The sequence below is a fragment of the Hippopotamus amphibius genome, chromosome 4, assembly GCF_030028045.1.
Source record: "Hippopotamus amphibius kiboko isolate mHipAmp2 chromosome 4, mHipAmp2.hap2, whole genome shotgun sequence".
NCBI classification, from domain to species: Eukaryota; Metazoa; Chordata; class Mammalia; order Artiodactyla; family Hippopotamidae; genus Hippopotamus; species Hippopotamus amphibius.
Genome location: NC_080189.1, coordinates 159296260 through 159314763, shown reverse-complemented (window position 1 = coordinate 159314763; position 18504 = coordinate 159296260). Strand labels below are relative to the sequence as shown.

General features: G+C 43.2%; 1 protein-coding gene across 2 annotated transcripts; it reads right to left on the bottom strand.

The window, feature by feature from the left end:
* Positions 1–1105: 1105 nt before the first annotated feature.
* Positions 1106–17550, bottom strand: LOC130850921 (acyl-coenzyme A thioesterase 1-like). 2 transcript variants are annotated; one of them, XM_057730422.1, is made up of 4 exons: positions 16963–17550; positions 6030–6232; positions 3744–3888; positions 1106–1341 (listed from the first exon to the last, which is right to left on the bottom strand). In XM_057730422.1, the coding sequence occupies exons 1-4, from the start codon at positions 17417–17419 to the stop codon at positions 1298–1300; spliced, it is 849 nt and encodes a 282-aa protein (XP_057586405.1). In that variant the 5' UTR covers positions 17420–17550; the 3' UTR covers positions 1106–1297. The 2 variants fall into 2 exon arrangements, with proteins under 2 accessions (XP_057586405.1, XP_057586404.1); XM_057730421.1 differs by lacking the exon at positions 1106–1341 and having other exon boundaries at positions 3221–3888; positions 16963–17528.
* Between the last annotated feature and the right edge of the window lie 954 nt (positions 17551–18504).

The following is an 18504-nucleotide window of genomic DNA, read 5'->3' as shown; positions in this document are numbered from 1 at the left end:
CCTGTGTGGTAGTGTTTTCCAACCTGAAAGCTCTCCAAACCCCATACTATTGTGATTTTCCGGAGGCTTCCTCACATAGGCCTCGTCAATTATTAACTCAGTTTCTGGCCCTTCTGTCCTCTGGAGAATGGGGCGAGACGGCTGACAGTCCCAAACGTCTAACCATGGATTGGTCTCTCTGGTTACCAGTCCCCGTCCAGGAGCCCACCCAGAGTCCCCTCAATAGAACAAAACATGCTGCTCGTGCTTTTATCACTTAGGAATTTACAAGGGTTTAGGAGCGCTGTGCTGGAAGTTGGGAGAAAGGCACAGGCAGAGACCAGTATACATATTTCTTATCATTTCCACCTTCCATTATCAACTCCATCTTGCAAAACCTAACACACATATATTCACACCCATACACATAGTTCAAATGACAAATAACAAGGTGATATAATGTAGCCAACATATATTAGAATTATTTGCTTCTGAAATACATAATGAAATGCTGCTGTAGGTCATGAAGAAACAGGTAAATATTCTAAAGGAATGGGAAATGTACTTCAAAAGAAATACAAATATTTTCCCAATAAGAAGGGGAAATGTTCAACTTCACTAACAGCAACAACAACAAAAAAGCACAACAATATGAGATTCTCTTTCAGCCTATAAAATTTGTAAAATTATAAAGATTGGACACACACGCACAAATATACACACACACACACATTGCACCAGTGTTGAGAACACGGCTGTCTCATACTGTGTCTCTGATGGTGTAGTTGATCGTTTCTGGTAGGCATAGTAAAGGGTCATAATGCTGTTCAGAAGTTAGACCCAGTAATTTCCTTTCAAAGAATCTCTCTTAAAGAAATAATCAGTGGCACACTAAGATTTATACATGTATATGTCCCTTCACCATAGGAACGGACTTTATAAAGAAAAACTGTTAACAATGTCGAGGGCTAACAATAGAGCTACATGAGGGCAGTAGCGCCAATCAATAGAATACACATCACTGTTTTTTAAAAGTCATGTGTTTGAAGAATATAATAATAACATGGTAAAAAAGTCATACGATATTGAGGTAAAAAGGATGTACACTTTTTTAAAAATTTATTTATATTTATTTGGCTGCACTGGGTCTTCATTGCTGCGGGCAGGCATTCTGTAGTTGCAGAGAGTGGGGGCTACTCTTCGTTGTGGTGCGTGGGCTCCTCATTGTGGTGGTTTCTCTTGTTGTGGAGCACGGGCTCCAGGCACCTGGGCTTCAGTAGTTGCAGTGCGTGGGCTCATTAGTTGTGGCTCACGGGCTCTAGAGCACAGGCTCAGTAGTTGTGGCACATGGGCTTAGTTGCTCTGCGAAAAGGATATACACTTAACTGAGTAAAAACTCAATACACACAACAAAAAGCCTAGAGGAAAATGGAAATATTCTAAAATGTTAAGTGTGCTAGTTTCTAGTGAATGGATTCCATGCAACTCCTTTTTTAGTGAATAATTTTCTGTATTTTCCAAGTTTTCTATGAATTTTTATTACTCTAGATTCAGAAAGAAAGAGATCCTATCAGTTAAGACCTATGTCAAAAGTCACTATCTCTCTGAATTCTTTTCTAATCTTCACATCATAGTATGTAGTTTCACTCCCCACTCCAGAACACGTGCCTATAGCACCTCTATTTCCCCTTTTCTTAGATCCTCCTACTCAAAAGAATTTAAAGAGGAAATCATCTTTGTGTCTTTTGAAATACATGGTGTACAAATTTGACTTGGTCATTAATTGGCCCCCACATGTCTGCTGCTTCTGCCTTTTATCACTCATGATCAGCCCCAGAATCTCCAGAGAAGCCGGACACTCCAGCCTGATAAACTGCAAGATTCCTTCAAGTGTCATGGAACCTGCTGTACACAGAAAGTAGTGGAAAGAGAGATATAAAGAGAGAAAAGAGGAAGGGGAGGGACGCACATCACATACACATTGTTAACAATCGGGCGGGGGGGGGGGGGGGGGAGGCATTTTGAGTTGCCTGTCAACGCCTGCAAACCCGTACGACCATGTCAAGGCCAGGGTTTAGACATGGTTCCAGATCTGCTCTTTTAACATCAGTGCCCTGAAGTAGCCCCTGCCCCCACACTGCAGTCTAGGAATTCCACTGAGCACGTAGGTAGGGGAACAAAGAGCCCTTTCCTTTCCCAGTGGCTTTGGCTTCACCAGCGGAGAGCACAGATGGGCTTAAAGACAGAAGAAACTGGATGTGGGGAGACTGCGCCTCGGCTCTACAGGTACCACGCAGGTACTGAGTCTCGATTTCCTCATCTGTAAAATGAAGATGACACCTGCCTCACAGTCAGTGGTATAGGAGAAAAAGCCGACAAAACAAAAAGAGGACTGTACTGTTTTTGAATTTCAAGAAAAAAACATCTGTTAGGAATTGCTATATTGAAAAAGAAAGTTGAGGAACCAGAACACCGTATCACAAATTGAGGTGTTTTTTATTTTAAACACATTACGCTTAAGAAAAATTTAATAAGTTTAATATGGAACTATTTATATCAAGTGGTGCAAAACTGAATCATTTATTGCATGCTAATCATTAAAGTCATTTACAAAATTCATCTAAATAATGTTTTACCAAATTTCAAGATAGCTAAATGACAAAGGTCCGTATATGAAAATACAAAAATAACTTAAAATAGACTTGCACGAGGAGAATCCTTACTCATTCAAGGAGAATATATCAAAGAACTAAAAACATATTTGCTTTGAAAATTTTTAGTAGTTTTGCATCTAAGTAGTTCTATAACTAGTATTATAATTTACAGCTAAGATGTTCACTTCCAATCTTAAATTAGAAACTCAGATCTGATAATATTTTGGATATTTTATATGCTTTTCTTCCACAGTAGGTAATCATTTATCTGTAAATTAATTATTAAACAAAATGAATGATAATAATAAATGATTCAAATAACTACTGAGCACCAAATGTGTACCAGGTATTACTCTTTTCCTTTCAGAGCTAAAGCCTTGTCTGTTCTGTGCTGTTAGACACTAAAGGGCATGCTTTCTCTGTCTGTTGTATTTTTTGCAGCATCACTATCCTCCCAAACAACTGAAAAAGTATGTAATTCCTAAAAATCTTGAAAAGTTCCTGGTAAGTTCACTTTAATACTGAAGGGGAAAAACTCTAAGTAATTATTGAAAAGAAAACAACGACACATATACACTACTTGTATATGTGTATACAGCTGTTCCCAGGACAGAGTAGCATCAGAGATGCCACACAGTCAGATGAAAGACTACAGCACGGATGGGATCGACCCTTTCTTCCCACCCACGTGTTTGTGGAAGAAAGTCTGGAGCCGCTGCCAAGCATCCACCTGGGCCCTGGCATGAGCCCTGGGCTCCCCTCCCCAGATGACAGGGCGGCCCACCAAGGCGTGCATGGAGGCCCGGCACAAGGGGAAGTAAGGAGGCTCAAGGTAGTGCCCCGCCCCGGGGTAACAGACGATCTGGGGCTTCGGCTTACCATGGGCCTGCAAGCGTTTCGAGGCCTCATTCGCATAGAATTCACTCTTCCAGTTGTGGTCATCCTGACCCACAAGGAAGAGGAAGGCACACTCAGCCCTTTCCACGGGAATGAAGCTCTTCTGGTCAGGGCCTTCCAAAGGGCTGTTCAGGGCATCCGAAATGTCTGCTAAGCCATCTTTGGTCACCTTGACTCGACCTCGGTCAGAACCCACAGGCGGCAGTGTCTCACCCTTGTAGTGTAAGTTTCCGCCGCTATTGGCCACAGAGCCATTGATTATGACGGCCGCGGTGATGCCCTTCAGGAACGACGCCATGGAGAGGCAGAGGTTGCCGCCTTTGGAAAACCCAAGCAGCCCGACTCCTGGACCCTTTACCTGAGAAAAGGCCAAAGGGAAAAGGAGAATGAGTCCACGAACAGTGCAGTGTGGTGACGAGTGCCTGGACTTGAGAGTCGGCTGGAACTGAGCCTGAATTGGCTCTCCCACTTACCGAGGTTTGCAGCCTTGGGATACTGACTTCTCCTTCCTCTCTACCTTGCTTTCCACAATTTCTCCATCACCACAGTCTCCATAGACAGCCACGTAGGGATGACTACTAAGTACTCTGGCCTCTCAGTTCCTTGACCTCCAAACCTCCAACGAGCTTTTTCTCTCCCCCACCTCAGACACACGCGCCCACTGTCATATCCTAAGCCGAGTCATCAGTAAGTACATCATCTCCAAAATCTCAGCTTCAAACATCCTACAACCTAAGCACCATCTTATTGACCTCCAGTGTAGCCGCTGCAGTACTGCCCACTGCCACCTCTCTGAGACCCTGCCTACCATGTTTTCACTCTCAGCACCTCTCTCGTGTAGTCACTTCCCACCTCATGCAGCTTAGATTTCAGGCTTCATCATTACTATTGCTCCCCTGCTGACACTCTGACCTCCTTTAATACCTCTCTCCCTTTGGTCATGCTTGCCTGCTAAAGTGCTAACCTCAGTTACATCCACCTGTTATTCACTTCCTCCAGGCCTGCATCTGTGCAAATGAACACTGCTGGAGAAAATAACACACGCTTGTGCTGATAGATCTTATTTTATGTCATTGACCACAAATTTCTAATAGCATCCATATTGCTCCTCAACCCTGCTCCACTGATGTTTTCTTTTCACTTTTCCAAAAGACCATTTTACCTTGACCTCCCTCTGTTAGCCCCTTTAACTCCTATTCCCCTTCACATTCATCCCATCCTACTTCATGGAGGTATCAAGTAGGAACTTGGCATTTTCCCCTTCCAAGTCTACTTAGTCCCACATGAATCAAGCTCTCCCCCTTCCTTCCTGTTTCCAAAGTAACTCAGTTCTTATCCAAGACCACCTCTCTGCGGGTGCTTGGGATCCCATCGACTCTCATCCCCAGGAGCTCTGCTCCTGCAGGTACCTCCCCCCCTTCCTCTCTCCTTCATAACTTTCTGCTCTACTGGCTCGTCCCCATCAGTGTACCTCATGCCCTAGTACCTCTTACATTTTAATGAGTCCCTTGACCTCAGATCCACTCTGCCCGGTTTTCTGCTTCCTTTCACAGCAAATCTTGTGGGAAGTTTTGTCTGTAGTTTTCCACTTTTTTGTTTTCATTGTCTACTTAATCCCCTCCAGCGTAGTGTGCGTTTCCTATAAACACAGCTCTTGTCAATTACCAAATTCTTCTGTTATAAATGGCCTTTTGGTTGACTTCTCAACAGCAGTTTTTTTTTCTCATCATTTCTATAACAGCCCCCTTGACTGATTTCAACCACTTATTCCTTATTAAGGTACTAGGAATGGGATATTATTGTCATCCCAATTTTTGAGAGAAGGAAACAGAGGCCCCAGGTCAAGGAGCTAGTAATTGGCAAAATCTAACCTCAAATTTACCTTTTCTCTATCAAACATATTATGCTGGTTCCACTACACCCCATCACCTTTTCTAAGAGCTCCAAAGCATCCATCTACCTTGAGCTTTGATTGAATTATAAAATAAGCAAGATTTATCTTTTGATCCTCTGATACCCTGAGCAAGGTGTGTGTTCTAATCTTCTGATATCCTGAGCCCTCAAAACATTTCCTACTACCCACATTCTTTGCCAGCAGGTGATTCCCTAAAACTGAATACTCTGCTCTCAGAGGGGCACATGGGTGAGAGGATTGTAAAACACAAACATGTAAGTTGGAGACAGTGATCTCCGTCCCCTTTCCCTCTGCCTCCTGGGTCAAACCCAGGGATCTCAGTCTGTTTGGGCCTGTAATGAAATACTATAAAATACTGGAATTTAAAATTCCATAATTCCAACTAGAACATCTTTATTGGCAGAAAACCTATTACAGTAACATCTAATTGCATGGAAACTGTCTGGGATAAGTGACTATGAGAGGTAGTGTGTGTTGGGGGCTGGGAGGGGCTGTCATGAATTTGTCAAGTTCTGTGAAAACCAAGAGCTTTTAAGAGAAGGACAACCAACATGCAGGACATAAAAATTAGAGGAAGTTCCAACCTGAGGGTGATGAAGCAGGTAGTTCACAGCTTCTTCAAAGTACTCCAGGTGGAGGTTCTCTATGCCCTTGGGGAGGTCTTCATAGTTATAATAAGCCAGAGACATCACAGCAAAACCTTTCCCAGCCAGCAGACTAGCTCGATATTCTGGAAGGCCACCTCCAGCTCCAGAAACGTCCACAATCCCAGGAAAGGGCCCAGCTTCTGGGGAAGAAACAAAACACAAAACTAAACTATACTTGAAACTCTTTGCAGTGGTGTCAAAAGCTATTTGTTGCCTCTTTGGTGATGTCAAAGTTTTCTGTTGACAATCAGAAAGGCTGAATGGCTCTGGTCTTCAAAGATCTGGAGTGTGGCCAAGGCTAAACCCACATTGTCCTCTATACCCAGGGCCTCAAAGCCCCACAGATATTTACAGAGAGCCTGTACTACTTTTGTGATTAAAAGTAAGCTACAGACCATAAAAACCGCAAAATCATTGCCTTCTCCTGCCACACCCCCCCCCCAAATTGACAATGCCAAATGCTAGTGAGGATGTGGAACAACTGGATCCCTCATACATTGCTGCTGGTGTGAAATTAATAAAGGGGAACCTCACAATGGATCCAGAGGACAGAAGGGCAGCTCTCAGCAGTACCGCTCCACGTCAACTATAGGAAGAATTGTCAACTACAGATCACAACAGAAGAATCATCAACAGGAAAGAATCATCAGTCACAGGCCCCAACAAGAGAAGATGTACATTGCACCCCGTCCAAGAACTTGACTACCCCAGCAACTCAGCCAATGAGAAACCGCCAGCACCCTAAGCTGTCTCTTTTCTCCAATAGGCTTTTATTTAAAATAACCCCTCTCACCTTCCTCCTTTTTCCCTATAAAATAACATTCCTCTCCCTGGTTTGTTGCGCTTGCCTATGCTTTTTGCCGTGGCCTTGCTTGTCCCCAATCGCACTTCTCTGGTATTCTAAAATTAACTCATTTTTGCTAGAAAAACAACTGTTTTATTTTTAAGGTCACCATTACTTGGTGTTCTGAAGTGGGATCCAAAGAGAACCCCTCAAAATTCCGAGGCTGGTGAGGACACAGGTGCCAGTACCCGCAGAGCCCTCTGAGCTCGCTGCCTTCTAGCTGACCCTGGAGTTTGAGGGTTAGTGTCTCCTGGATTTCAAGCTCCACTCTTGCATCTTGAGCTCTCCAAGCTTTACTTAGGATCTTTTTAAACACTTTGTCCTTTCTGAGAGTACTCCTTTGGCCTTTGGTCTGATTTCTTTAGGAATTGGGCTGTGCCTTGGAACTGTGTTGTTCAGGAATTTTTCTTTTTGCCTAGAGAGAAACCTTTAAGAAATGAAGTTGCAGTCATCAAAATGCTTTGACGATGCCCCACCCTCTGGGACTCCAGGCGCTTTTATGCTGAAAAACTTTGGTCTCTCCTCATATGCATTTCTAACTAAACGGACCGACTTAAGAAAATTTAGAACACCAATTGACATGATAGGGAACTTTCGAGCTCCCTAAACTTACTTTTCTTAAAACCGAATTGGGGCTTCCCAGGTGGCGCAGTGGTTAACAATCCATCTGCCAATGCAGGGGACACGGGTTCGATCCCTGGGCGGGGAAGATCCCACATGCCACGGAGCAACTAAGCCCGTGCACCATAACTACTGAGCCTGCGCTCTAGAGCCCACAAGCCACAACGGTTGAGCCCGTGTGCCACAACTACTGAAGCCTGTGGGCCTAAGCCTGTGCTCCACAACAAGAGAGGCCACCACAATGAAAAGCCTGCACACCACAACAAAGAGTAACCCCCACTCGCCACGACTAGAGAAAGCCCGCACAGTAACGAAGACCCAAAGCAGCAAATAAATAATTAATTTTAAAAAAACTGAATTGGACGCCCATTTTAATTGGCATTTTGAGGTTTCCAAACATTATTGGGACTCTAAAATCACCTCTCTGCAAATTAGTTTCTAAATTAACTGAGGCAAACAAACAACTAAAGAAGTCAAAAGGCTTCTGAGGCCTCTCTTTCCCTCTCCTTTTTTAAATTTATTTATTTTCTTTAAGAACTTTTATTGAGATTCAATTGACATACAATAAACTGCATATATTTAAAGTGTACAATTTGATATTTTTTTTCTTATTAAGTAATGTATATATGGCAATCCCAATCTCCCAATTCATCCCACCCCAATCCCCCAACCCCTGCTTTCCCCACTTGGTGTCCATATGTTTGTTCTCTACATCTGTGTCTCTATTTCTGCCTTGCAAACCAGTTGATTTGTACCATTTTTCTATGTTCTGCATATATATGTTAATATACAATATTTGTTTTTCTCTTTCTGACTCACTTCACTCTGTATGACACTCTCTAGGTCCATCCATGTCTCTACAAATGTCCCAATTTCGTTCCTTTTTACAGCTGAGTAATATTCCATTGTGTATATGTACCACAGCTTCTTTATCCGTTCATCTGTTGATGGACATTTAGGTTGCTTCCATGTCCTGGCTATTGTAAATAGTGCTGCAATGAACATTTGGGTGCATGTGTCTTTTTGAATTATGGTTTTCTCTGGGTATATGCCCAGGAGTGGGATTGCTGGGTCATATGGTAACTCTATTTTTAGTTTTGCAAGGAACCTCCATACTGTTCTCCATAGTGGCTGTATCAGTTTACATTCCCACCAACAGTGCAGGAGAGTTCCCTCTTCTCCACACCCTCTCCAGCATGTACTGTTTGTCGACTTTCTGCTGATGCCCATTCTAACCTGTGTGAGGTGATACCTCATTGTAGTTTTGATTTGTATTTGTCTAATTATTAGTGATGTTGAGCAGCTTTTCATGTGCCTCTTGGCCATCCGTATGTCTTCTTTGGAGAAATGCCTGTTCAGGTCTTCTGCTCATTTTATGATTGGGTTGTTTGTTTTTTTGATATTGAGCTGGATGAACTGTTTATATATTTCAGAGATTAATCCTTTGTCTGTTGATTCGTTTACAAATATTTTCTCCCATTCTGAGGGTTATCTTTTCATCTTGCTTATAGTTTCCTTTGCTGTGCAGAAGCTTTAAGTTTAATTAAGTCCCACTTATTTATTTTTGTTTTTATTTCCATTACTCTAGGAGGTGCATCAAAAAAGATCTTGCTGTGATTTATGTCAAAGAGTGTTCTTCCTATGTTTTCCTCTAGGAGATTATAGTGTTTGGCCTTACATTTAGGTGTTTAATCCATTTTGAGTTTATTTTTGTGTATGGTGTTAGGGAGTGTTCTAATTTCATTCTTTTATATGTAGCTGTCCAGTTTTCCCAGCACCACTTATTGAAGGGGCTGCCTTTTCTCCATTGTATATCCTTGCCTCCTTTGTCATAGATTGGTTGACCATAGTTTATCTCTGGGCTTTCTGTCCTATTCCTTCGATCTATATTTCTGTTTTTGTGCTAGGACCATGTTGTCTTGATTACTGTGGCTCTGTAGTATAGTCTGAAGTCAGGGAGTCTGATTCCTCCAGTCCGTTTTTTTTCCCTCAAGATTGCTTTGACTATTCGGGGTCTTTTGTGTCTCCATACGTATTTTAGGATTTTTTTGTTCTGGTTCTGTAAAAAATGCCATTGGTAATTTGATCAGGATTGCATTGAATCTGTAAGTTGCTTTGGGTAGTATAGTCATTTTCACAATGTTGATTCTTCCAATCCAAGAACATGGTATAGCTCTCCATCTGTTTGTGTCATCCTTGATTTCTTTCATTAGTGTCTTATAGTTTTCTGAGTACAGGTCTTTTACCTCCTTTGTTAGGTTTATTCCTAGGTATTTTATTCTTTTTGTTGCAATGTGAATGGGATTGTTTCCTTCATTTCTCTTTCTGATCTTTCATTGTTGGTGTATAGAAATGCAAGAGATTTCTGTGTGTTAATTTTGTATCCTGCAACTTTACAAAATTAATTGATTAGCTCAAGTAGTTTTCTGGTGACATGTTTAGGATTTTCTATATATAGTATCATGTCATCTGCAAACAGTGACAGTTTTACTTCTTTTCCAGTTTGGATTCCTTTTATTTCTTTTTCTTCTCTGATTGCTGTGGCAAGGACTTCCAAAATTATGTTGAGTAGTAGTGGGCAGAGTGGACATCCTTTTCTTGTTCCTGATCTTAGAGAGAATGCTTTCAGATTTTCACCATTGAGAATGAGGTTTGCTGTGGGTTTGTCACATATGGGCTTTATTATGCTGAGGTAGGTTCCATTTTTGCCCATCCCTCTCCCTTTGACTCCAGAGACATAGCAGCCACCTTACTGTGCTCAGGCACCACCTCCACTACCCCTCCATGTTCCCTGCTGCACTGCCTCCACCTCCTCTATACCTCAGTTTCCCCATTCTAACGCTCTGACCGCGTTTCCCTTTTCCCCTGAACTTCTCTCCACTCCCTCCTCCTCTGAACCTACCAGAACCTGCCCCTCTAAAATTATGTCTTCAGAGGACCCAAGTAAACCCCAAATTTCTTATGTTCCCTGGACTAAGGCCAAATGGGGACCCATAGGTGAAGAGTCTCCTAAAGTAACTGAGGACCCTCACAGGTTTGCTAAAGCGTTTACCACAGTTATTCAAACTTCCCAAGCTGGTTCCTTAGATTTCTATCAGTTAGTCCACCTGCTTGTTGGGGAGGGTCAACCCAAACACTGGATGAAGCTTCCCTGATGGGAACATCCTGAACAGGATTTAGAAGAACAAACCCCTCACTTTTGGCAAAATGCTAGACGACTTGCTGAAAACCTCTACCAAGCAATTATAGTAGCTTTTCCTAAAGCTAGTTTTTGGAACAAAGTTCAGGCTTGCACACAAAACCGTGGTGAACCTGTTCATGACCAGTAGAATTGCTTTCAGATTGTTTTCAAAGCAAATTCTGGTCTTCCTTCAGGTGATGAATCCAGTCAGGTAGCCTTTAACTCTATGTTTATTTAGGCACTGAGCCAGGATCATCCTCTTTTAGTTAAAACAAGCAGGGTGGAATGCGAAACTGTGTCCACTCTGATTTAGTTAATTTGGCAACTCAGCTCATTCACACCTTACATGAGTCAACTAATAAGGAAGACCACTAGACTTCTTAATTTTCAACTCTGGCAAATGAAGGTTCCTGAACAGAACCCAAAACCTTCTAGTTCTTGCTATTATTGGGAAGAGACAGGACATTGAAAACCAGATTTTTACAAATTTTAGTGTCCCAGGTGCCTTCAGGCCTCTAGCCAGCCTTTCCAGCATCCTCCTGATTTCCAATGACGGGGCTCTGAGGAATTACAGGGGCCCTTCCCAGACCTCCCTCTTAATCCACCTGGAGAAGCATTTCTCCAGATTGGGGATGGAGCTCTTTCTGTCCTTAATGACAAACCAGAGTTACACTCTCCATGCTCAATCCCACTGCTGGAAAGCAGCCCCTGCTTAGGAGATCTAAAATAGTTCAAATACTGGGGCTTTCTAATGAATCTCAGGACGTTCCTGTCTCTGAACCTATTCCCTTTTGTTTAGGCCCTTGACACATACACACCCTTTACTCCTGAGTTCCTCTGCCCCATTCATCTATTAGGCTGAGACTCAGAAAAGGATTACACTGGAATTTCTCTCTCCCACAACACAAATAATTCTGCAACTTGACAGTAGCAGTCAAAATAGCCAATTAAGTGAATTAAATGACGCTCTGACATCCTTCATTGGCTCCAATTCTGTCAGCTCTGTAGCTGAATCTGGGGGACACTGATCAATCGTCCCGATTGAATCAGCTCCATTCTCCTCTTTACAGGCTAAATCTTCAAGTGATATTGGAGGAACCCACAGTGCGACTCCTGTTAACATTCAAACAGATCTCTCAAAAGCTCTCCCAAAATTAATCACTACCCTAGAAATAAAGACTCCCTTCAAGGCATCAAGCCCATAGTAGAGGAGTACAATTCTCAGGGCCTCATTATCCCTTGTAATAGTCCCTGGAACACCCCTATTTTACCTGTGACAATACCCAGCGGCTGGGGTGGGAGGTTTGTCCTGGACTTAAAAGCAGTAAACACTGTCATCCCTCAACACCTTGTTGTTCCTAAGCCCCACACACTACTGACATCAGGTCCCAATGGAAGCAACTTTTTGACTGTAACTGACTCATACAGTGCATTCTTTAGTATTTTAATTGAGGAGTCTAGCCAATACATGTCTGCTTTCACGTGGCAAGAAAGGCAATACACCTGGACAGTAATGCCTCAGGCTGTCACAGAAACTCCCTCTTACATTTCACAAGGTCTTGAAAGCTGATTGGGGTGATGTGAACATTTCTGAAGCCTCTACTCTGTCCCAATACAGAGATGATTCACTTCTCTGCTCCCCTTAAAACTCTTCATGGGAAGACAGCATCCAACTGTCAACACTTTGGCCTTCGAAGGACACAAAGTCTCCCAAGAAAAATTGCAGTTTTCTCTAACACAAGCTGGATATTTAGGACACCTGATTATGGAAGAAGGACTAGATTTGGTTCCAGGTAGACCTGGGGCATCCTGTACATCCCGAACCTAAAATTAAGTGCCAGTCATGAGGTTTTCTCAGGCTAGCTGCCTACTGTCAATATTGGATTCCAAATTTTTTTCTTATGGCCCAGCCCCTATATACTTTACTAAAAAGCAACAATCTGGTCTTACCAAAAATTCTAAAATTCCCACTACTTACCCCTGTATGTACAGAAAGCATTAGTCTACTGACAAAATGATAGCTTTCACAAACAAATATTGGTGGGGAAGTATTAATAAGGTCACAAAAAGTGCGTACACCTCCCTTGTCCCACCTGCTCAAGCTAGAATCCAGGAAAACCCGTTCTCACTGCTCCTGGACCCTTACTGTCTAATGGGCCATTCAACCTTTGGCAAATGGATTTCATATGAATCTAAATATGTCACTGTTTATAAAAACAGTATAGACTGAAGTTTTCCCCTGTAGACAGGTTATTATTGCTGCTTCTATAGCTGAAATTCTGTTAGAAACGATTATCCCTACCTGGGGAACCCCTCCTGAACTGCATAGAGATCAGGGGAACCATTTTACAGGTCAGGTACTTCAATAAGTCTGTGTTGTTTGGCTGGTTTTACAACACTTTTACTGTGCTTACTTACCATCCTCAATCCTCATGGTAAGTCACACAAACTAAGGGCACTATTAAGACTCGACTGCAAAATTCATACAAACCCTCCAAATACCTTTGGCCAAAAGCAATGCCATTGGACTTTTGAAATCTCAGATCTGCCCCCTTGGAACTCATAAACTCTCACATTTTGAGATAGTAACAAGACATCCAATGCACCTGGCTCCCGCCTCTTTTGATTCACAGCTGATAAAAGGAGGTACACTTCATACTGTAAAGGCCTAGTTGCTTCCATTAAAAATAACCACCCTTTGGTAGAGCAGGCTTGTCACAGTGCGCTCCCAGGAGATGAAGACCTTAAGCATCATACCCTGTATCCTGGAGACTTCCTCTATTGGAAAAGACACCTCCAGAAAGACTCTTTTAACCCCACTGGAAAGGCCCCTTTCAGGTACTGCTAACCAACCCTTGTGTTGCCGAACTCCAGGGAATAGACTCTTCATTTCACGTGACACATCTGAAAAAAGCACCAAACCCTGACTGGACCTCACATCATAGGATGACGTGATAGTGAAGATTTCTCAGAATTGAAGGACTCGACATCTGACCAGACAGCTTTGCCAAGATGTCAGGGCCAGTACTCAGAAAGTTCAGGATTCACCTCCTGAACTATTAACTGGACTATTAACTGACTCTGGATTTGTATCCAAATTCAGGGTAACTGAACTTGCAACCTCACATGCTATGCTATTAACAACACATTTGGTTCCAAACAGTTCTTTTGAGATAACAATACTGTTTTAAAATGTCTTTGAAGTTTGGGGATTTCCCTGGTGGTCCAGTGGCTAAGACTCCATGCTCCCAAAATGCAGGGGGCCCAGGTTCAATCCCTGGTCAGGGAACTAGATCCCCCATGCCACAGCAAAGAGCCTGCATATGCTGCAACTAAGACATGGTACAGCCAAATAAATAAATAAATATTTAAATATATAATGTCTTTGAGGTTTTGCTGCCTTCAGGAATTCATTAGCTGTTGCCTCATATTTATGCCTGCACTGTACCTTCCCAAATGCACTCAGTTAATTGTTTTAGACTGAGTGTGCTCTGGTTGTATACGCTGTTCTATTTTGCTTTCACGGCTGCTTTAATTGGAGACTTCCATGAGGCATCCATGGCTCTGGGTTTGCGTCCGTAGGGAGAACTTTTCTCCCCGAAATCAGAATAAGTGCTAATAAATATTTGTTCAGTGGGCTATCTTCAGGCCTAGGATCCTGGTTTAGAATCATTATACAATTTGGAACTGTCGTGTTACTTTTGATTCTCTACTTGTTTCTTGTCAAATCTCTGTAAAAATGGCATATGCCAAAAGAGAGAATCTTTAGTGCTTAGGGTCTTGATAAATATGGACTACAGATGGAAAGTGCCTGAAAGTTCTCCCTCCTACCCCTCCTTCTTTCTCAAATGTGACCTCAATAGGTTTCCACTCTGTGCAGTGTCCCTCTAACAAGGGACATGACAGCCAGTGGAGGATACTGAAGGACAAAAGCCACTGACTCCTGATCAGTGATGTTTTGGGAGAAAGATCTTGATTAAAAGGGAGAGATGTGAAAATTAATAAAGGGAACCCTCACTAAAATGGAGTCATCAATTGTAGGAAGAATTGTCAATTACAGATCAAACAGAAAGATCATCAACAGGCAAGAATCACCAACAGCAAAAGATGTAAATTGCCTCCCTCCAAGAAACTGACTACCCCAGCAACTCAGCAATGAAAAATCACCATCACCCCAAACTCTCTTTTCTCTAATGGACTTTTGTTGAAAACAACCCCTCCCACTTCCCCCTTTTCCTCTGTAAAATAGCGTTCTTCTCCTTGGTTTGCTGGACTTGCCTATAGTTGTTGCCATGGCTGGCTTGTTTCGAATTGCAATTCTCTGCTATTCCCAAATTAACCCATTTTTGCTAGGTAAATAACTAACTTTTATTTTTAAGGGCATCAGTGGGGATTCAAAATGATACAGTCACTTTGGAAGACAGCTTATGATTTCTTATAAATTAAACATACACTTAGGTTATGACCCAGCAATCTCACTCCCAGGTATTTACCCCAGAAAAACAAAAACTTGTGTTCACACAAAAACTTGGGTGCAAGTGTTTGCAGTGACTTTATTCATAATCTCCAAATGTCCTCCAACTGGCAAATGAATAAACAAACTGCAGCACATCCATCTAATGGGAAACTTCCAAGACACAAGAAGAAGGAACCACCAATATATGGAATAACAGGAATGAATCTCAAATGCATTATGTTCGACTCAAAAAGCTACCTACTCTGGAAGTGCGTCAGAAAGAGAAAAACAAATATCATATATTAACACATACATGTAGAATATAGAAAAATGGTACAAATCAACCGGTTTGCAAGGCAGAAATAGAGATACAAATGTAGAGAACAAACACATGGACACCAAGCAGGAAAAGCAGAGGGGGGCGGGGGGGGGGGATTGGGGTGGGATGAATTGGGAGATTGGGATTACCATATAAACATTACTAATGAGAAAAAAAATATCAACTTTTACACTTTAAATATATGCAATTTATTGTATGTCAATTGTATCTCAATAAAAGTTCTTAAAGAAAAAAAATTTCTATATGTATTTGGACCTAAAATAAATAAATAAATAAATAAAAACCAAACAAACAAAAGCTACCTACTCTATGTAAGTCTAGTCATGTCCCATTTTCACTATTTACATTAAAAGTTTGTATTTAATGTGCAAAGTTTAAGGAATAAGTATAAGGCAAATACTTTATACCCAGAACTTTAACCATCAAAGCTCTGTGAGTACCTCTTCCCCTTCCCTCCCTCCACTATTCTGAATTTTATCAATCTCTTGATTTTCTCTACAGTCTTACCACTCGTAAGTATACCTTAAATGATATTTTGTTTATTTTGCCTATTTTTTAAATTTTTTATCTGAATGAACTGATACTGAACGTGCTCTTCAGGGACTTGATGTTTCACTCAGCACTGTTTCTGAGATTCATCCATGTTGATTCTTGGAGCTCTAGTTCAGTCACTTTTGTGCTGTAAACATACCTCAAAATTTTCTTCAGTTTTATTGTGGATGGACATTTGAGCTGTTTCCAGTTGTTTTTGTTCTTACAAACATAAATACCTGTTGGTGCACCAGGAGTAGATGATATAGTCAACTTTCTAAGTAAAAGCAACTTTTTCCAGAGTGGCTGAATAACTGTGTTCCTTTTAGCAGTGCCGGGGAGTTCCTTTTCCTCCACACACTGGTCAAAAACTGGTAATGTTAGACTTCTAAATTTTGAGAGTGTTTAATGTAGTATGGAGTTTTATTTTGCATTTCCCTGATTCCTAATGAGGAGAAGCATCTTTTAACTTTTTCATTGGCCTGTCGCTTTTTATGTAATGGTAAAATTAACCAATAATTTAGAAGATTTCCAGTGGGCAGCAAGAGGTCTTCCTCCTTCATGGTAATTTCCTTAAATCTTAATATATTGGGGGAGTTAGAAGCAAAGTTGTAAAATTGAGAAACTTTAGAAAGAAAACTTTAAAAACTGGAAACTACCTATATATTTTTTTCTTTTCTTCTTTTTTAATTACAACTGTCTTTACCCTTTCCTTGCGATGTCTTTGGCCTCACCTCTGCTTTGGAGCAGTAAAGCCACCTCCCCAGCCAGCCTTACGTTCCATTCGTGGCTCCTCGAACTTTTCAGGCCCCACCGACCTTCGGAATGTTGGGGGCCACCTACTTACTGCCTTTCTCTCTCACCCACACAAGAGAAACAGCGAAGCATGAAGCTCACCTGGCGGCAGGAAGAGCGTGGCGCGCACCGGCTCGCGCCGCACCCCCGGCGGCAGGAAGTCGCCCTCGTGCACCGCCCGGCCCGGGAGCCGTTGGGCCTCGGGCTCGTGGCCCTCGAGCACCTCCAGCTCCACGGCGAAGGGCGTCTGCACGTCCCGCTTCACCAGCCGCTGCAAGGGCTTCTCGGGCTCCAGAGCCCAGATGAGCCCCATGGGCTCGAGCCCCGCGAAGCTGCCGCCCAGCGCGGGCGCGCGCTCCAGGTCCAGCTGGCCGTGGGCGTCGGCGCAGTAGCGCGCGTGGGCTCGGAAGCGCGCGCCCTTCTCGTCGCGCAGGGACGCGCGCAGCGTGACCGGCTGCCGCGTGACCGGCTGCCCCGGGGCCAGGCCGCGCACGACGATGCGCACCGGCTCGTCCCAGCGGCAGCGGCCCGCCGGCTCCAGCGTTCCTGTCACCGCCATCCCAGCCGTGCACAGTGGCGTTCGCGACTCTGAGCGGGGAAGCTCTGGCGGCTGCCGGAGTCGTCTCAGGCCAGGTGAAGCAGGGCCGGAGACCCGAGGAGGACAGGTGTGGCCTGGCGCCAGGAGAGGTCCGTGGCTGATCCACTTTAGGAACCTTCCTGGGGCTTCAGGGCCGTGAACCCCGCGCCTGCGACTCGTCTGAAGTAAAAGTACCAGGTCTTTCTCCCGGCCCACTGCGGGGCGCACAGGGATGTCCTGCCGTCAGGGTGCGGCGCGGAACCCGCCCGCGGACGCATCTTCTCTGCCTCAAACCTGCCTCACTCGTTGGGTAACTGATTGGGTAGTTGATTTGTTGGTGAAGTCGGACTTGAGTGAAGTTAGGCAAAATTCCAAGAAAAGGAAAAGTGCAACTTCAAACAAACACCCCCAAACTATTATTGAATTATAACGTACACACAAAAAGATGCATAAATCCTAACTTCGATGAATTTCACAACCTGAACATACTGGCGTAAGTAAGCAGAGGGATCCAGAAACGTCACTACCAGCTCTCCAGAAGCCACCCTCGTTCCAGCTCCAGGTGAATGAGGTGAAGCATGCCCCATAATGTTAACACAGTGTGACAGCTAAGAGGAATTCTTGTGCTTACCTTGTAGAGCAACAGAATGTAGAGTGTTAAAACCACTCTGCTTGTAAACTGCTTTCACTGATTAAGCTGCTTTAGTTGTCTTTTCTTTCTTTTTTTCCCTCTCTTTAATTGCATACCTTCATAGCTTCCTGTGTTCCAGTTGTTTTACAGAAACTTGAAGGCAGCCCTGGCCCAGTGGGAGCTGGCTAAGACTGGTTGGGACCATCACCCCTAAAGGAGCCTGCACAGGTGTCTGATGAATGGTTTTTTGCTGTCAGAGGGTCAAGAAATTCCACCCTCAGCTCATCCTAAGTGCTGCCACTTCTGACTGTGCAGAAGCATGTAACCCAGATATGCCTGCAGAGAACACCCATTACCTCACCTTTTCCCCTGTCTCCCATCACCTTGCATCACTGATATCCCACAAATATCCCAACCCCCTTACCTTTGGGGAGGC